Source organism: Scardinius erythrophthalmus (genome assembly GCF_964197995.2).
Source record: "Scardinius erythrophthalmus genome assembly, chromosome: 16".
NCBI lineage: Eukaryota > Metazoa > Chordata > Actinopteri > Cypriniformes > Leuciscidae > Scardinius > Scardinius erythrophthalmus.
Genome location: NC_138236.1, coordinates 17,029,853 through 17,051,333, shown reverse-complemented (window position 1 = coordinate 17,051,333; position 21,481 = coordinate 17,029,853). Strand labels below are relative to the sequence as shown.

Sequence of the window (21,481 nt, the reverse complement as noted above, 5' to 3'; positions counted from 1 at the left end):
ATCATTTTCTGGCATATGCCCTTGCATCAAACATACAACACAGCTATGATAATGAATAATTCCACCGGTTTTAACTATTCATTTCGGCTTCTGAATCGTACCTAGTTCCAATTAAGGTTATTATCGTTAGCAAAAATATAAATGTGCACTACAATATGAATGAAAACAAAATGGAAATATAGAGAAAAAAAAGACTTGTTTTTGTATTTTCAATGCTGGACAACGAACAACATGTAAAGCAACCAACCCTTGCTGGCTTGTACGTGAAATTTAGGGGCAGGTACATCAGAAATCGACGACACCACTATAACAAACCAGCATGCAGCAAAGTTGTCACAGCAAACATATGGTGCACTGCACATGATTTCAGAGAAACAATGTAAAGACAATGCAAATTGTTTAGTTGATCCAAACAACCTCAAGCTAATCTCAAGGATTCTATGCCATTAACTTTGCAAAACTTGGCAAATCCACGATATAGCCGCTGTCCAGTTTAGGCAATCTGACAAGATCTGAGTGCCAGTGGATCTATCTAGTCCATATTGTGGAATCATGAATGTTCCGGAGTTGCAGAGAGTGATGATAGTAACTGCAGTAATGGCACATTTACTGCGTAATCACTGCCAGTAAGTACTGCAGTATGGGGTGTAGTTGCGATTTCCGACAAATAGAACTTTGATCACAGACTCTGATGCTATTATTTTGAGTATTGTGCAGTTTCTGATGAAATGCAGTAGGCTATGTATCACCACAAAGACATGGAACAAATTGTGGTGCTATGTAAAAAAAAAAGAGAGATTAATAGAATTACAAAATTAAAACTTCGACTATTAAAAAAGATCGACTATTTTTGACTGACAAAATGCCAGCGTACGGAATCAACAACAGCTACAGTGAGTTATTGAAAATCTTTCTTTTTAGTAAACTGTGTACACAAACAATGTTCTCAATGCTCGAGTTTATGTTGTGTAGAGCCCCTGGTGATACTTCGAGCAAAGTTTCATGTTGTGTCGAGCCTTCTTAGTGTTTTAAAAATAGCGATTTTTTATGCTATCATAGAAGTGCCCCAAGCACTCCCATTCAAAAGGCAATTTGACCGAAAACGAAAATACGGTCAAACTTAAAAGTGGCGTTTCCATTGTAATTATGCTTTTAAACGAAAGTTTGCCTCCGGTAGATTAACAAAAAGACCCTAGGTTGCATTTTGGTGAGAGTTACGCTTTAACTAAAATACCAAAACACTAGTGAAATTTTTTAAATGGTAATAAATCTAGTTCAAATGTCCTGTGACCACTATGAAAACTCAGCAATTCAAGCTTTAAGTACCACCATCATGTTTTTGTGAGATTAAATCATGTGCTGTTCATACAATCACTTAAATCCAACTGATCACCGTCTGCCTCTCCATGAATGAATGACTTCAGATCAGATCACTTTGAATTCATAGTCAGTGAGAATGCACCTGAAGCGAACTACAGGCAACTCCCTGTGAGCAGATGGATGAAGACAGATGAAATGCTGCAGAACAAAGGGATAGTGAGAGACATACTTTTTTTTTTTAAGTTGACAACTTTTAAGTTGACAAGGTATCTTAAAAAAACCATCACTCACAGCAAGAGACGACACAACAGCCAAGACACTTTTTTTCCTGCTGTCATTGACTACCAACTCAGAGGCTCCATTACAAAAAAATCCTTTAGTTTCTCTGCTCTGTAGTCAATTTAGTCAATCTCTCCTTCATTCTGTCTTCTTGAACTTTCCATTTCCTTGTTTCAATTGGCCTTTTCACATGAAGACATAACCAATTTTTTTGTACCTTCTCTTTTAGACTGCATCTCTGTCACTGTTACAAAATATATTTAGCTCACTTTAAGCTTTATATTTTCCAGTTATATATCTGGATAAGGTTAAAGCGTCCACATACACCTTTGCTTCCTAACAACTTACAACTACAATTCACACTGCGAACACATCCACTGCCAGCTTCCACAAACATACCTCCCACCCAGACATACGCCACTACTATTACTCATGACAAGACATAGGGTTCTTTGTTAATGGGTCAGAGAACACCAACAGTTTCTGTTGCCTCAGCAAAGCATGCCAAAAACATCACATTACACGTATACACACATCAACAGCACACTGAGAGAGCTTTGTCACTGCATAAACACACAAGCAGGAGACATTCTGCTGCTTTTTGCACTGATTGCCTTCTGATGTCTAATTTCAGTAGATATATTAGCAAACTTGACTTACCAGAAAACCGAATTAGCTAATTTAAAGCTCCATACAATAAAAAAATAACAGAACAACTTTTTATTTACTTGACTGTGATCTCATGTTCTCACCTGCTGCACAGTCATCCATGCATGCACACAAACTTACTACGATTTGTACAAGAATTTTTTTGCAACAGATCTTTTCATATTAAAATTAATTTTAAACAGCGTTATGTGAGGCCTTCAAGGACAGTTCACCTGAATTCTGTCGAAATTTAATCAACTACATGTTGTTTCCAAACATGTATGGAAAAAATGTGTATATACTGAAATTCAATGGGGTCCAATAAGGGTTGGCGATATGACCAAAGTCTAATATCTTGATACGAGTCATTTTATTTCACGATAATGGTATATATAGTACATATATAGCTTTTTCTGGAAATAAGGTTGTAAAGATGCAAACATCGTAGATGACATTCAAATTTCACAATTCTCAATTATTTCAATACCACAGCAAAAAATAATACTTAACCAAATATAAGTAAAACGTTATTAAGAATTAATTACAAGAATATAGTATACAATAGAACAAAGATACAACTAAAAAAAGTAGTTAAAGTTGTTTTTTGGGTACTTTAGGTCTAAAAGAAATATTAAAATGAAACTATCACATAATAGCCTACTAAAGAAACTGAATAAAGTAATAAAATGTAAAAAGTAAAACACTGCACAATCATCACTGGCACTGCATGAATTACAAATGGTTGCTTTTAAAGCTACAAAAGTTATTCAGTCAAGAGCAGTTAGTGATTTTCTCTTTTTCTTTATATTAAGCCAAATATAAAGAAAAAGGGAAAATCACTCACTGCTTAGAAGTTTAACCGAACCTGCTTGACGCGCGAGAACAAGCCTCATTGGTTCTTGCGGAAGCTCAAATATGCTGCGTAACACAAGAATGAAACACATTGGTTCTCGTACTTCAAGCAATCATGCTTGAGCTTCCGTTTACCACAACTGATGTGTGATGTGTTGATGAATGTTTATATGTAAATAAAAGACTAAATTAAATATTTTCAGCGTTGAGACAAATTGGACTAAACCACTCAAATATGGATTAGTTTTATGATCTCTTTATGAACTTTTTGAAGTGTCAAAGTGGTAGTTGCGTAGACTGTCAATGGAGAGTACAGAAATCGCTCAGATTTCATTAAAAAGATCTTCATTTGTGTTCCAAAGATGAACGAAAGTCTTACGGGTTTGGAATGACGTGGGTGAGTAAATGACAAAATATTGTTAAAAAGTACGGACTTCAGTACCAAGTCTGTACTGAAATTTTAAACGTGACACTTTGAGTGGAATCATAAACACCTCAGATTGCTCATTGTAGTCACGCGCTCATCAAATATGTTTGTGATTGGATACAATGATCAGCGCTTCAAAAACATGTTGTAAATACATCAATTACGCTATTCATCGAGCTCTCAAGCATCAATTACGCTATTCACCGAGCTCTTAAACATCAATTACGCTATTCACCGAGATAGATATATCCAATAATCGCGTGAACACAATGGGCAATCAGATATGTTTACAATTCCGCTCAAATCGTCAGATCCATCTATAAATTACAGGAACGTCTGTCTGTCTGTCTGTCTGTCTGTGAGCACAGCTGGCCACTACCCCTCTCACACTGCATACTGAGTGAGCACAGAGCAGGACCAGAGACGGAGAGGGTCGAAGAAAGCAGCGGAGCATAAGTAGTGTTTTTTCGGAGTTCACTGTGTAGCCTGCTCCCTGAATCGTCGCGCTTATTCATTTGTGGATGTTAACTGAATCTGTAAGTCAGCTACACTGTTTATTTCTGAATATTATATTTGATTCTGGTGCGCTTAACGTTATCGCTACTGTGTAATAGTAGCCTATGCTATTCACCAACTAAACATATCCTATCCTATGCGTTCACAGTCTCTTTCACGGGCATCATTTGTAGTAGCCTATTCACAAACTGTTTGCTCAAGCATAGCGCTTTCTCGGAGTTCACTGTGTAGCCTGCTCCCTCAATAGTGTAGTTCAATTTTCCATATTTATTGTATGTCATTATGTCAGTATCAGTATTTGCTTTCTACCATGCACAAATAAAAATTTCACTGAACTTTTGCTGTGTAATTGTAACAATGAGCACTTAAACACACCGAACCAACAATTAATAAAAACACACACAAAAACTGAATTTGCATGGGCACTTTGCACTAGTTTTTTAAATTTCAGTACCGACTTGGTTCCCGAAGTCGGCAATTTTGACAACACTATGGCAAAATTTAAATTTTTGGGTGAACAAGCCCAAAATACTGTGTTACTGTGCCACTTGTTATTACAAAATATGATTTCCCATAAGCAGCACATTATAATTCCTATGGTCTAATGGCATTATTCTCCATTCCAGGAGTAAACACAAAGCACTAACTGTCTATTGAAAAACAACACAGTGTATGAGAGGAAGTGAGACACAGTGAGAAAAAGGAAGGTAAAGGAGAGATACAAAATGAAATGGTCTGCATTCCTCATCATTCTTCATTCAAAAGAGAGAGTCAGTAGCATTTGTCTGGACAAGATTGTACTTGCCTCTCTGTATGAAAGTAAGAGAGAGAGAGAGACGAGCAATGTCAGAACAGGAAGAGGAAGTGGTAAGACACCCCCATTGTTTCAGTTATTATCCACCCAAATGACAAATCTGGGAGAAAAGCACTTCACCAACTTATACTGAGTAACTTATTGCTCGGTGTAGCCTACAGGTGATACAGTAGTAACGTGATGCCCAAGCCTTGAAATACCGGCAGTGCCACACACAGTATTTTCAAAAATGGTAGTACCGTGATGCACGGTAGAGTATATTCTCATACAACATACAGTATGCTTCAAGCAATACTCAAGCTAAACTCATTGGCATGTATTATTTAAGTCCAGTGTTTAAGGTGCCATTTACACTGTCCCCGTGACAAAGCACAACGGAATGAAACACAATGTGAGAATTTGACTGCATCTTTTTGACAGAAATTAAAACATATGTTCAGAACTGTACTATTTATGTATTATCACTGCAATAATTATGATAAAATTTCATGCAAACTGTAATACAACAGAATAGCCCATGCAATAACGACACATCCACACAATTAAAGAAGTATTACAATACTACTTGGTATTGACAACCCTAACTTGTACTAATCTAAACAGCTGAACCAACTTAAAGGTGCATTGCGCAAGTCTCTGAGTTTTTGCAGAACTATGCCCCCTCTGGCGACAAGCGAAACTGCAACACTGCAACTGAACGCGCATGACGTCACGCCCAGTCTCAAATTCCGTCCCGAATCCCTCTTATTTATTTTACTGTACAGGATTATAGAGGCAATCGCAGTGATCAGAGAAGGGCTCATTCAGCCCATCAGGCAATTGTTTAAGCATGTATGGGTTAGAAAAACGGGTATTTTTAACATGAAATGTTGCTTAATGCACCTTTAAAGGATCACTTCTAAAATACCTAAAAGTGTTTTTCATACATTAATGTTCAAAATTTTTATAAGTTTGGCAAGATTTTTAAGTAAGACTTTTTGGGGGAATTAAATTAATACTTTTATACAGTAAGGATGCATCAAATTGGTAAAATGTGACTGAGGACATTTACATTGTTACAAAACATTTCTATTTCAAATAAATGCTGTTCTTTCTATTCATCACAAAATCCTGAAAAAAAGGATGAAGGTTTCCACAAAAATATTAAGCAGCACAACAATTTTCAACATTGATAATAATAAGAAATGTTTATTGAGCAACAAATCATCATTTTAGAATGATTTCTGAAGGATCATGTGACACTGAAGACTGGAGGAATGATGCTGAAATTTCAGATTTGCCATCACAAAAAAAAATTACATTTTAAAATCTATAACAATAGAAAACATACATTTTACTTTATTTTTGATCAAATAAATGCAATCATAGTGAAAATAAGAGACATCTTTCAAAAACATTATAAAAATCTTACTGGCCGCATACAGTAGTGCATTCTAATAATTGATACTAAAGGATGATTGTACAGATTCTAGATAAGACGACTTACTTCGAGATTTTTAATACAAACTAATATGAATCTTGCAGACCGTGTACATAGCCAATCCAACTGGCTTTCGTGACATCCTAATCATTCCACCTTTTCCACGGAACTACAGTAATTAGGAACCTCTTTGTAATGGGTTGTACCATCTAGCCAAAAGGCCTGAAGCTCTTTAATGTTGACCTAAAACTTTTTGCAACTAAGTAACTATTGTTGTCTTCCTGTTTTTCCATTATGAAATACAGTAACGTAATACCACAAACGGCTACAACAACGCCGCTTGTGTTTGGCCATTCCATGTGTTAGTCCTATGACAAAATAATCTATATAACAAAATAATCTGAACTGAACTGACTTAAAGGATTATACATTATTCAGTGGTGCGTTTTCAGTCTAAAAAATTGAAATGCAACAACATAAAGGAAACAAGCAATGAGAATGTTTACATAAAACAACACTAGGATGAAACCCGAGTACTATCAGCTGATAAAGAAGTACAGGCAGGTTAACTGATGACTGCAATTTCTCTTCAAATGCATCCAATAAATATGAACAAGGCTCACTCCATGAAGGTTAAACTAATCTAATCCCAGTTCACTCTAGCTGTCAGACGGTCGTAGCTAGGAACTACATCAAGACTAACGATGCTTCTTAAGTGCTCCTCGCCCAAAAATGTAATGGACTACGGTGGTTTTCTACACAACAAATTACCTGGAAGACAAACATAAAATGTAAACAATGAACTACATCAATTTACCTTGACAAACTGTAAAAACAAACTGAGTCTGAAGTTAAAGATACTTTATGCATGGACAAGTACAAGGGCTAGAATTTGTACTCCGTTTATTAAAGTACATCAATAAAACTCATAATAAACCATATTTGTTTCTGCCAGGCAGGTCTTATTATAAACGTATCAAACATTATACAGCAAGCAATTTCTGGCTCAAATTTGATAGGTTGAGTGGTGTTTCAAGAGTGCAGTTAGGCCTATTTAATATAACAGCACAGGGATAAAGACCGGCGAATGTGAGTGGTGTGAAACTGAAACAAAGCTAGGAGCAAGTTTTCTGAAGTTACTGTTCTCTCACGAACAGAAGAGGAGCGGTGACATTTTGCTTGCGGCAATTAGTATTTTCTTCTCACCGGGGTTTCTCTCACCAGTGACATACAAAACACGGGGTGGAGCAACAGCCCAGTGATTTATAGAAGGCCTGGAGCAAGGAGTGCAAATCCACATAATGCTGATCCAGACCAGGCTTTCAGTTTGTTTGTTGGTTGGAGATCAGTAAAAGTTGTTGCACTGGTTTATTTTGGAACTATTTTATTTGGCGGAGAAGAAATGTATATTAGTTACTTGTGTATTTAACTGTTGTATAAATGCAATATGACAATCGCGCGGAATTACAGCCGTGATCATATGCAGTACAACATATCTCTTGCTATTTGTGTAATATTAATCCAATTCATAATTTTAAAAGAACTCAAGACTCGCGTTACCTGCATGCTATGAACTACAGTTAATCAGCTTATTATAAATGTATGAAATGAATTGCAATAGCGCTTAACGTCATTGCTGGTCAGGCTGAAATATCAATAACAACCCAAAAGGTGATTACACTGCTTTTGCATGTAGGCTACTGCAAACATTTTTCGAGACATTTTAAGTAAAACAGTTAAGCTGTCAAAGACTGAGAGCAATTGTATTTGCTTATTCAAAACATATCGATTCGATGAGAAGCTAGATTCAGATATTATCGCCGCTGTCTGTTTGTTGAAAATAGAGGCGCGGGTCGACGGAAATAATAGGAATGCTGGCAAAGGTTACATTGTAGCCAAACACAACATTCCTCTTGCTGTCTGAGCAGAGGCAAACTGGCCGGATCGGATCGCTCGCGGATCATGCTAGTAATCAAGCATGCGAATGCTCCCTCTGATGACAAATCAAATCATTGCGCACAAGAAAAATAATACAATCTAAACAGACCATAATCCATATCTTTAAGCTTAAAACTTACCTTCTAAAAGGTGAGACGAAGTGACAAGCGCCTCTGAAGGCTTCCTGTTCTAAAGTTGTCGTATGTCGGTGGAAAAAAACATTGTACGCGGAAGTGGAGACAAAATTTTCAAGCGCGCGACGTTTGACAGCAGATATTAAAGCAGGACTATATCATTATTCTTAATGTGCAGATGATCACTGAATATGTTCAATAACCACCAAGTGCACTCGACAGAAAGCTATGTGTATTTTGCGTTGGAAACGTAACTTTTCGTCGTCCACTGCCTCTTCCTGTGTGACTTGCGACCACCAGAGGCCGAAAGATGTCCAAAAAAATCTTTCATGTATGCCCGTATGGTTCCGTTCAGTGTTACATTAAATTTGTTCCCCCCCCATTTGAATGGCTCTCAGGGCTCTTGAACGTGTGTTCGGCTCCCCGTGGCATTACTATTGACATATTCACGATTTATGAATGTGAACCCGAGCTAAGTCTGTGTTTGGGGTGTATGATATAGACCTGTAGGTGAAACTCCATCATAGATTGCATTTTGTTTTATTTTTGAAATATACTGCATATAGATTTTTGTATGCGCAGGAAATATGGCAGGCCTCTTAGGTCTCTAGATGTTTATCCATCATTTCCATTTATCTATTTAATCTCAGAAATGCAGCGAGTTTGGAACCTGACAGGATGTTGACTACCTCATGAAACTTTTGACACAGACCGAAAACCGAGTATTTTTAATTGGGTCCATTTGATCTAAAATCACATAGGCTTACTGAACGCCAGATAAAAATCCATACTCTTACAATTGAATCTCAAGAATATTGTTTATTGCTTTTGAAGATTACTCTTTGCTCATTTTTTTTTGTTCTAGTCATCCTTTCTGTTTTAAATTTCACAATAAAACAAAGAAAAATCTTTACTGTTAGGTAAATGGTATTTTTTTCCTTTTCAATGTGTACACACAAATACACAAGGTTCTATGTACAGATGAAATCTCCTTTAGTAAGGGCAAGTCAAGGGCACCAACTGGCATGTAACAACTCTTTCAAATTCTTATCTAGAATCAGATAAGAACTTTCCAAAGAACTGTAAGAATATATCCGTGAATATTGTTGGCACAGTTTTGGCAAAACCTTACTTTTATTTTGCCTTTGTATTAAACTTGTTCTAGGTCTTGTCTGAATAGTTTTCAATGTTAAATCCATTCATCAATGCGTGTCATTCTGCTCCTATGCATTGTCTTTACATTCAGATTGGATGTTCATATATCAAACTTAAACATTAGAATGAACATTGGTTAAAGAAATGAGCAGATGCTGCAACTAATATTATTCACACTTGATTAATTATAGTACATCACCACTGGGTGAATGAATTATTGAAAGATGAGACTAGCAGCATAACTCAGTCCAGTAGGGTCATCTACGTTTCTGAGGTATCTGGAGAAAATTTCCACAGGGCACAATTAGAGGGAGCAGAATATTTTTTGCACACCTCCCTGTCTAAACTCTATTCTTATGAGCAATGTGAAAAACAATTGCTCCTTCTTGGTCAACTTTGGGTCACTACACATACTTATCCATTTCCCTGTCTCGTATATCACTCTTCAATTAGGTAGAGAGTAAAATGACACCAATACAACTATCCCATATAGTAATAGTAATTAAACAATGTACACAATAATAAAATATATACAATGAAATAGATACAAACTTTAAATATTCAATGACATGAGCAGTATTGACTCTGTCTCTCATTCTCAGGCTCATAAAGTTTTTGGACGTTTTAAAAAAAGACATGGACTGAACATGAAATTTAAAATAAATAAATAAATAAATAAAAGTTTCTCTGAAAAAAAAAACCATGAAGGCTTTGAAAAATATAACCACAAGATGGCAATGTTTGACCATATATTTTTCTGAATCTGCACAATAAAACAAAAGTGCTTTATTGCATCACTGAATCACCTTAAAATTACTATCAGTGTTGCCATTATTGCATTTTGCTTGTGTTACACTGTTCAGCTGAACACTGTATTGCAGAGCTTAGCATTAACTTATGGAAAAGTCTGTGAAATACACCAAGCAGAACAAACTTACTGCCTGTCTCAGCATGGCCAGAATGCAGTGCAATTCAGAAAGTGGTGATAAAAGATATGCATATTCCATTACTGTGCTGTCTTGGCTATAAAATAGCTCTGTTTGAGATTAGAGAATGAGAATTATTTAGATATTTAAACATTGTAATCTGAAAAGCTATTTGTTGTGTGTGTGTGTGTGTGTGTGTGTGTGTGTGTGTGTGTGTGTGTGTGTGTGTGTGTGTGTGTGTGTGTGTGTGTGTGTGTGTGTGTGTGTGTGTGTGTGTGTGTGTGCGCTGCGCTTCTACTCTCAAAATGACAAAAACTATGATTGCATTGAGAGTCTCATTGTACGATACAGAAATCGAAGAAAGCAGAAATTGAAAGCTCTGATATTGGAACTGCATGAGTGGCTTGGGAGGACACCGGAACAGAGGAAGGGGAAAAATGAAATGGGAATATACAGCATTATTTCACAAATGCAGGAATACACAGACAGAAAAAGAGAACCTGCAAGACATCAAAATTCACACAACAGAACATATTAACTGTGAGCAAGTTTAAGTGTCTCTGTTTCCCTTTGCCGGTCAACCATACTGAGGGAGGGAGAGAGGGATGGAGGCAGGGATGACGGTGGAGGAGTCAGGGTTCCCAGACTTTTGATGGGATGTGGAGACACAGGTGGAGGAAGAGAAGAGAGAGGGGGCAGGACTCCCCCGAGACCCCCGGATTTGGCCTCTAGAAGGTGTGAGCGACCACCCAGCCCTGGCTCCTTCCTTAGAGGGAAGTCCGGTTCGTTCTCATTCTCCGAGCTGCAGTCGCTCAGGTCTGTGATCTCCAGCTCAGAGTCAGACTCTGGATCCTGCTTCACACCCTTTCTCCGCTCGGAAGGGCTTTGACGGCCTCCTCCTCCGCTTCCGACGCCGAGCCCACCCAAACCCAATCCCAATCCTAGGCCTAACCCTAAACCAAGACCTCCACCTATAACACCGGTGTTGGTCTCCCCTCTTTCCCGGTCACCTACACCCGTACCCCCATTCCCCAGCTCAGTCCGACCCAGCGGCATGCTCCCTGGGTACGGTGGGATGCAGAGTCTGGGGGGCTGACCATTAGTTCCTCCCGTTTGACCACGTTCTGCCCCGGTCGTGTCTCCGGGGGGTAAGAGTGAAGAGAAGGGGTGTGGTAGCTGAGACAGGCTGGACTGGAGCGGGTTTGGGTAGAAATTTGAGGAGTAGAGGGAGCCTGGAGGCAATTTGGGACAGTTGTTTAGAGAAAAGGCCCCTGGGAGGTAGGGGTTGAAGCCCCAGGGGTAGTCAAAAGCCGGGTTCCGTGGGTAAGGACCCAACAGGGATGGAGGTTTGGAGTAACAAGGAGCCCCTGTGGGAGAAATTGAAAAACATGGAACGGAAATCATTGTTAATGTTTAAGATCGGATGTTAGAGACGTGACTGAATGCGAGGAAAAAACTAGAGGGACATTATGAATCTTATATTTCAAAAACGTTATATATCATCATATCAGCCATTACTCCAGTCTTCGGTGTCACCTGATCCTTTACAAATCATTCTAATATGATTATCAAAAACATTTCTTATTATTGTCAATGTTACAAAAAGTTGTGCTGAGGTTATATGTTTTTGTGGACACTGTGAAGGATTTTTTGTCTGGATTCTTCAATGATAGTTCAAGTGAACAGCATTTATTTGAAATAGAAATCCTTTGTAACTTTATAAATATCTTTACTGTCACTTTTGACTTAATAATTTGAGCAATAAAGTATTAATTGCATAATATATATGACAATGTAAAATAAAACGTACCAAGCAAGCTTATTTTTTCACAGATGAATTAATAATCCTAATATGACATGAGAGTTGATATGCCCGATTTCACACTCCTAATACTTTACATGCTTTTCACTTACATTAAAAATACCTTTATTCACAGTATACTTCCTCTCAGTCTTTCTTTCTTTCTTATTCCTCCCTACTTTATTTTCTCTCCCTCTCTTTTTATCTCCACAGCCACTCTCTGTGTTATTTGCTATGCAGGGCTAATTTGACAGTGCCAGAGAGTGTGTGTGTATGTAGGGCCAGGAGTAGCTGGCAGACACATGAATATTGAATCAGTCAGGCAGGCCTCACTTGCTTATGAAAACACAGTAATGGGTGCCCACAGGCCACAAACTGAAGCCTGCACCCTCAATTAGGGCCATCCTGCTTGGGAAGGGATTAGGACAGGGGGTACACATGGGAGGCAGAGAGGGGTAAGAAGAGGAGGAGGGCGGAAAAGGACCTCAGGACAAACAGAGTTGAAGGTGGGGGGTCTTTTGGGGTGGGGAGTCGCACTGACATACTCATGCCCTTGTACATTCTGATACACTGATATGTCAATGTACACTCAGAACATCCGAAAAAACAAGAGAATGTGTACATGATAACACTCACAGAGAAAGTGCTAGAGTGCAAAGCAAGTGCAAATGTCAAGAACATACTGATAACAGTGTGAACTAATCAGTTATATCTAAACTCAACACACTTTATTTCACTGCTCTAAAAAACTAAGAACATTCCCTAATTAACATGAATCTATAATTTTCTCTCTTTCTTTTGTTAAATTTGTGTCTCACCTGAGCCGAGGAAAGGAAAAGTGTCCAATCTCAGCTTGTCCCCATCAGGCCCTGGGGCTCCTGCACTGCGCTCAAACAGAGAGGGCCCTCGACCCGATTCAGGCAAACGAGGGAATAAAGACTGAAGGGCCTGGGAGAGATGGGATAGAGAAAAGACAGCGTGTGTGAATCATTAGACAGTGAGAAAAATCTGTTTAATAAATGACATGACAGGATAGCTTTTTAAAATTGGGGGACTATTGATAATATAAATACTAATTTTGTCCATTTAACAGTTATTATGAATTTTATTAAACATTTTATGGGATGTTTAATATGTACTGCTAAAAATTTGGATAGTCATAAAATATAAAAAATACGTGCACGAACAGACAAAGAATTCACTGCTGTAAATTTACATTCAAAGGATGATAAGAAATGTGAAACTATCATGACATTTTAAACACTGTCTTGGAAATCTTGAAGAAAAAAAACTTCTTGTCTTAAAGACTTCATAAGATGTCAGTAAGAGTACAGGCCACAAAGAGATCCAGGGCTTTTTACCTCACAAAATGTGGAACGGCTTTTGGGAGCAGATTAGAAAAGGGTGGTGGGGGATAAAGCTCAATAAAGAAAACCTGGAAGTCATTGCAGGAATCTTAGCAGATGAGCGGCATAAAGATTTTCTCTTTTTTTTATTATTATTAGTGACATGAAGGTGATCAATAATTTCTGTCACTCTTCTCTTTTCAGTGAGAAAGGCAGGACTACACTTCGAAGCTACGTAATCTGGATTGCTTAACAAAACCGCATTAATTACATGGCACTGATCTGACAGCCCCAACTTCTCTTTCATTTCTCACATGTCTTTCATTTTCAATCAATGGCAGTGATGAGTACGCCTCCAAGACTGGGATAAGAGGAAAGGGATAATGTCTTCTTTTGTTTTAAGGCTGCTTAACGCCATCTTTGACATTCTCTCTACTTTCTTCTTCACCTCTAGATCTTTCCCGTCTCCTTCAGTCTCCTCTAGTCAAGATGTACAGCAGATAACTTTCTCATAGAATGACCTGAGTAGATATACTTTGCGAAGCTAAAGTAAAATCAGGTTGATAATAAAAAAGAATATTAATAAATAATAATTTGTTATTGAATTTTATCAGACTACTTGTTTGAAGTTACCTCGTGTAGCAAATTTGCCACCATTTTATTCTTTTAACCCATTTATAATTTCAGATTTGACTAAACCTTTATTGATAAAACCTATTCTCAGACTATTTGTATTCAAGCAGGACATAAATTTATGCTTTGCCTCTAGTATTCAAATGATAACTATTTTAGTTAAAGTTTAACATTGACCGAAAACAAATAATTGCTGAACACCAATGCTAGAGTAGAGCAATTACAGAAAATACATACAATAAATACAAAAAAAGATACCTACATACTGATTGGCTCTGTACAATCAATAGCCTGATCCCTCACATCAAAGCTAATACAGAAAGCCTTATACAGTATGGATAGAAAAAAACATCAATCATTAAACACTGGCAATAGAGCTGTTATTATCACAGAGCACGTCAGCCCTTCGGGTTTTTGTCTGACTTCATTCTTCTGTTATACCTGGCGCTTCATTCCTGTCTCTCATTATATTGAGATTGTTTGCTCTGTTATCTGTAATCACACTCACTGCGATGCATTTATTCCCTCATACCTCGGGTGTGACAGGGCTGCAGTCCGGTGTGGCTGTTCCTCCATTGAAGTGGTTTTGGGCCAGCAGGAACGGAGAGCTGGCCATGTCCAGAAGCGGGTAATTCACCAGAACCACCTTACTGAAGTTGAACTTGTAGGTGAAGCGCTTGCCTTTAGTTTTGTGCAAAATGCGTTTGTTGTAGTAGTACCTGCAGGATGGAGAACAACAGAAAATACAATAAAATAAGCTGTAAATGTTTGTAAAAGAAAACACGATTGCATCTGTGCATACAAGAATGAATGCTTGAATTACAGGTTCACCACCAAATCCCCCAAAAAAAAGACAATTTTGTCATAATTTACCTTATGTCGTTCCATTTCTTTTGTGGAACAAAAAATAATGTCTCAGGGGTTTGTGTGCATACAAAAGGGTACAAAGTAGTTTTGTTCTTCAAGCCATACATATGGATGTATAAATCATGACACAGATTTCATTTTTAAGTGAACTATCGCTTTAAAGCGGGGAAAGGCTGCCTTCACCTCCACTGAAACATTTTCCAGGGTCATGGTCTTCATTTGGGAATGCCAGCCTTGTCAGCTGCCCGTTCTGCACGGTGATGACCGCTTAGATTTCCCTCAGCATCACAGGACGGCATATCAGTCAGTTGGAAATAAGAGATGGATCTATACAGAGTCTTTTCCGCTGCCCATCAGCCGTTTGCGCTCATCACAAGTGTCAGAATGCTTTGAGGATGCTCACCTGTGCATGAGAGCGAGGCTCTTTAATCTCAGCACACTTTATGCTTGACTTCACTTTACCCGGTCCGGCAGCCTACACGAGTTCCCGTGATGCAATCTGCCGGCGCTATAATTTGTAAGCTTTTATTTTATGTGGCAATTGTGCCCCTTAATTGAGCAATTAAGCAAGGCTAATCAACGAGGCTAATTATGGCCTGTGCCTATTCATAACAATTAGCAGCTAGCGACAGCATCTATTAAAGGGAGGCTGGGGGAGGGTAGGAGGGGAGCAGAGCAATAAAAAAGGCGGGATGAGAAATGGCTAAGCGAATGTGCATGAATAAGAGCAGAAGTACTTCAACCAGGGTCAAAGTTCAAACCTGAAAAGTTTTATGTTGGAGTTTGAAAAGAGATCTGATACATAGAATTTCGGTGAGGTGCGAATTAATTTTAGACTTCATTTCAAAATCCCCATCGACAAGTATTCTTTATATGAGCCTCTTGCCGGAGAACATCCAGAATCCATTTAGATGTTCAAAGATTCCACAAATTGGACTGTATTGATGTTCTTTGGAGGGAAGGCAGCACTTAAAATATCCACATACTATCAAGCATCAAGCATGGAGCGACCAAGGCTTTTATACAGGATATTTTGTGAGGAAAAAATAAATGATGTTTTTCCCCCATAAGATGCAAGATAAAAACACATTCCCACAAAAGAAACAGCCAAACACACTGTGTACTCAACAAAGCACATCATCTAGAATATACATATTGCATGAGAGAACAATAAAAGGCAGCAATTAAGCATTAACACAGAAAACAATCCTTTGAATATGAAACCCACACATGCTGTGCATACCTAAGTGCTCGACTGAGCTTGTCGTAGTTCATGTGAGGTTTGCACTTCCGAATGCCCCACAGTCTTGCCACCTCGTCTGGGTCTTTGATCACAAATTCACCATAGTCTCCCTGCCAGGCAATCACCCCCTGGTATTCCTCCTTCTGCAGCAGCTCCAGGATGAAGTGCCACAGCTGGATCTGCCTGGAGCCTGGGCTTGACTCTGGCTTATAGGCCCAGTCTGGGAAGGCGATGCCTGAGGAAAGGGAGGCAAGTAAGTGAAAGGATTTGGATAAGGCCTGTTGGTTTTGCTACTTGCTAGGAGCATTCCTGTCTAAATAACTGATGAAGCGATGGGTGGTTCAATAGGGCATTTTGAGCCTAGGGAGTAGTTAGCCTGTGTTTTAAACAAGTATAGGTGAGAGAACTTTCTCTCTTTTTTAATTGATTTTGATTAAATTTTGTGTACATGTACTAAATTATTGTTGAAAGCTCAGCCTGTGATGACAACCAGGAACAAAAAATGAATATCAATTCTACCTTTTGTTTGAAACTGAATTTATACAACAGTTATTTCTGGTCTTTGAATTTGATTGGCCGAGCTGCATTTTGGGACTTTTTACTGTTTGTCTCAAAGACTATCTATGCAAAATCAGTCTATACATTTAGTAGTTGAGATTTTTAAAGGACCTCTATGGTGAAAACCAAGTTTTTAATGTTGTTAATGTGTCTATGTGGTGTTGTTAAAATGCTATATGCTTTAAGACAAACCATGTGCAAATTCATGTCAACACCATAGTATTTTGTCCTTAAAACTCCAGTAAACCAAAGACAGTCTCAAAAATGCGGTTTGAAATTGCTGGTAGTCACAAACTACCTTGTAAGCAATCAAGTCAATGTGCGGGCGAGTTTTAGCATATCATTAACTATGTCTCAAGAGAAGCCAGGTTATTCCGGTATATTTTTTCTGTTGTTATGAAAAATTGGGTACTTTTAGCAAAATAGCGTGTGAATTATGTATATGATGTATATTACGATGTTAAGATGAAATATTTGCCTTTCTCCACTGACGATCTAAGTTGTTCAAAGCGTTTCTAAGGATGCTGATTTTTAGAAAACAGCTATCTGACTCTGGAGAATGGAGAATGGGAACATGATTTATGTAACATTAGCGACACATTATTAGCTGTTTGATATAGTCAAGCAATTACCGTTATGTGTCAGACATAGTAAAGAGCGATATCATTGTGCCGCATTTACTACAGTAACTTGAGTAAAGTTGAGTGCACCTCTGAGCTGGCGTGAGTGAGTGGAGGCGGGCTAATTTGCATATTCATGATCCGTGTATACTAAATGAAGCAAGAGTGTAGTTACATTTAAGCTATTTTGGCATGAATAAAAAAATTCACATGAATAAACGTTTAAATATGTCATTTTGGTGATCAAAGATGAGTTTTAAGGGATACAATTATTGACTACAGGGGGACTTTAAGGGATTCTTTCTGCAAGTTACATCATTATGCCAGTAGGTGGCGACAAGTGATTGTCTTTATGAGTGAGTCATTTTGAATCATTCATTCAACCAATTCATTCGAAACACTGATTTATTTAGGAACGAAACAAGTGACTGTCTTTGGCTGTATCTGAAAGCTTAAAAATGCAGAGGTAGGATGGCAACAAGGCATGTCCAAATCCAATGATTGTGTCACACCCTGTTCACTGAGATATCTACATCAGATGTCTGCCTTTATCATCCCACAATCGTGACAGTTGAGCTAAAAAATTGATATGGAATCTGGAAATTGCGGTTGGTTGTCAGTTTGTGTGTAAATGTACATTTTTTACCTATTTTCCCACTTTTCATCTAATTTCTAACGATTTCTATAGTAGTAATTAAGTATTTGCTTAGTTATCACCAGAGCTCTCTCTATTTTGTTGTAGATCATTAAACCGTTAAACACTGCTTCAGAAGTCTGTCCAAAATCAGTTTTGTGAGGCACCTTCATGCACAAACACTGCCTCCCTTTTGGACACAGCCTATTAAAGTAAGTCAGTGAATAATTAACTTAACCAATTCGTTCAAAACACTGTTTTATTCAGCAACAAAACACTATTACTGTGGGTTGTTAGGAGACGTATTGTCGATTCTGCCTTGGCTTCGTTTGGAACGATTTTCATTGCCGGAACAAAAAATAGACAACGAAGCTGGAAATATTGTGTCTAAAATGTAAGTTGCTTAATATTAAATATTAACTTCCTGTTGAGTAAACTGTTGTATGATAACATGTCATGCTGTTGGTTGGGACTCTTGTTAATAATAATTATAATAATAATAATAATAATAATAATAATAAGTATTGCTTGTAAGATCAATGTAACATCTATGCATTTGTTTCTACTGTCCAATGGAACCATGATAGTGAAGAAAAAGTCATTTAAGTTGGATAAAAAAAAAAAAATCATCTTCCGGTGTCTCACCTGGTGTCCAGAGGGTTGGGACGGGTGGCGTGAGCAGCAGGTCACTAACACAGTTACAGTCCATACCTCCACTACACCTGCATTCACACAAACCAACAAAATTTGAGTGTAAATCACAGAACATAAGGCTAAAGCATAATACTTTGACTCCACAAATTCTTGTGGACTCATTTCACCCACTACACACCAGTGTGTCAGAACATGCCGTTGTAAACCATGAGGGCATGTCATTCCGGTGGCCTCAGAAATCAATCAATGCCTTTTCATCTGAAGGGTTTCTTTAAATATGGTTGCCGAAGGCTGTCCCTTCAGCCATGCAGAAGATCACTAAGCATTTTTTCACAAAGAGCAACGTTCAAAAGACCCCATCTCATGTTGAACATCTATGACAGTATCTGAGGCCCTCAAGCAATTAGTCCAGGTTTTCATAGGTATCTGTTTGCACTTTAATGCCTTACATTTTCATTTTGTAATAATGATCAAAATACGAAAATGCACATGATATTTTATAATAATAATTTAAGCAATTTTTCAGTTTCCACACGTTATGCACTACAGCTGAACTTCATTTTCAACATCAAATGTTCACGTTGCAGCAAAAGGAAATAAACACGCCACGGTGGGCATGTGTTCATACAAATAACTTCAAAGCAGGATATCAAAAATCATTGAAGATTGCATCTGCTATCAGAACAACTGGGAGCATCAGTAAAGATCCATCTCTCCATGAAGCAATTCAGTATACATGGCTAGAGGAGTTCAATCCCTCCTCAGCCATCACAATTTCATAAAGGTTGTTTTACAAAGCTCTGGAAGAAGAAGGAGCCGGTACAAGGGTATCTTTAATGCTGGTCTCTCCCTCTCCCCCTCTCCCCCTCTCCTCTCTCACTCTATTTAATTATGCTCTGTGAATTTTGGATCTTCCCTCCAGCATTGAAATGGAACGTGAATTATTGAGGTGTGTTTGTATAAATTATTATTGCTAACTCCAGGCACTTCTCTCTCACACACAAGTACACACACACACACACCCCTTTGTTGCTTTTACTCTTTGGACTGTCCACTTGCTCTCCCCCACCCTCGCACCGTCTACTTCTCTCATCTCGCTCTTTTTTTTCTCGTAACATTCATCTGTTGTTATTTCTTTAGTACAATACATACTCAAGAAAACTGGTATATCAATTCACTTGGCTGTATTTTTACTTACCCGTTTCGAGAGCTTTGCGAGGGCATAGAAATGTAGATTCAGACTTTGTGCTCACCTTTAAGATTTGTCTTACTGGGTCGGTCTTATACGAGAACATCAACTTAAAAATAGATACTACTTTAACACTATTAAATGCAATTGAGCACAGTGCAACTGGTGCAGTCCAGATACACCTGTAAATGAATTCATTTGTCAAATCTGTATTCAGAGCATATCAGCCAGCCTATCCGATCAAAGGAACCCCAGCCTTACCTGCCCGTGCACCTAACTGCACTCTCTCTCTCTTTCTCTCCTCTGTATGTTTTTGCTCCCGCTCAGTAATTTTCCGTTTGATTTCGGAGGTAATGCATTTTTTACAAATCAAAGAGGAAGCCAGGACGCCCCCCACCCTCCCTTTCCCTCGATCTCTTTCTTTTGCCCTGTTCTTCCCCTCCAGGCCAGTGAAGAGATAAAGGAGCCCCCATCATTTCCTTGTTAGTTTTGATTTGGGCAGCACAGGGCTTTCAAGTTCTCCCCATCACCCCCAGAAACATTATAACTAGCAGCCAAGGGAATACATCTTCTCACAATCTCCTAGATATGAAGACACTGATTCAGGGAGTGTACAACCACCACACACACCAAACAAAAAAACTCAGCAAAAAAAAAAAAAAGATGCACATAAACAGGGCAACACAAAGTAACACCTTTGCCCAAGACAACATGCTCAAATGTACTCTTGAGAAAAGTAAAACTCTTCTGTGACAGGTGCACATAAAGGTCACAAACTAGAAGCTCACATTTATATCGTCTGTGAGCATACAAACACAAAATATGATGATCAAAGTAAATAAAAGTGGAAGAAAATGTTTTTATAGAAATTATATGTAAATAAATATATATAAATGTATCTATGTATGAGAAAAAGTTACATTTATATCACTTAAATAATTACTATATAGTCTCATCTGGATTATTTATTGTTAATATTTATGTAGAACAGATTTTATGGTTTAATATTAAATATTTTGACCGTATGTTAAATCATTTTAATAATTTAGTAAATCTATGTTTTGTAATGCTGTGGGGATTCAAAGAATTCAAGCTTAATGCCATGGAAAAAATTATTTACGCTAATCTTAAAGCACAAAAACACTAAGTATGAAATAATAAGTCTGCTTTTATAAACATTATTGCATTTAAACAGGCATTGATTACTCATTCATTATGGAATGGCCATTCCCTACAGATTTAACACGTTTACCCCTGTGACTAATTACATTTTGTGAAAAGCTCTGCTGATTGCACATTAATGCTTCGACAAAACAGGGCTGCTGGAAACAATTTTGTGTTATGGGTTGACCACAAAATAAAATGGTAATAATAATAGGTTCCGAGGTGGACTAAAGAGTAGAGGAAAAGAGAAAGAAGTGAGTAACAGATGGTAGACATTGTTTCTAGTTGAGAAAAAGATGGACAGCAAGTTTCTGAAACAGAGATGAGGGAATGTGATGAGTCT

The 21,481-nt window shown here is 38.0% G+C and overlaps 2 protein-coding genes across 8 annotated transcripts in view; both read right to left on the bottom strand.

Annotated features, from left to right (window-relative positions):
• arhgef1 (Rho guanine nucleotide exchange factor (GEF) 1) overlaps positions 1-8,689 on the bottom strand; it is a 51,503-nt gene extending 42,814 nt beyond the window's left edge. For 5 of the 7 annotated variants that reach the window (XM_081388748.1, XM_081388749.1, XM_081388753.1 and 2 more), the window contains exon 1: positions 8,355-8,689. The gene's annotated coding sequence lies outside the window, so the exon portion shown is untranslated. The remainder of the gene's footprint in view (positions 1-8,354) is intronic. The other 2 variants (XM_081388751.1, XM_081388752.1) reach the window with 1 other exon arrangement.
• Positions 8,690-10,963: 2,274 nt separating this feature from the next.
• On the bottom strand, positions 10,964-18,840 carry erfl1 (Ets2 repressor factor like 1; the record flags this gene model as incomplete). Its single annotated transcript, XM_081387932.1, has 5 exons — positions 10,964-11,796; positions 13,049-13,178; positions 14,742-14,928; positions 16,320-16,554; positions 18,777-18,840. 5 exons carry the CDS (start codon positions 18,838-18,840, stop codon positions 10,964-10,966), a joined length of 1,449 nt encoding a protein of 482 aa, XP_081244058.1.
• Between the last annotated feature and the right edge of the window lie 2,641 nt (positions 18,841-21,481).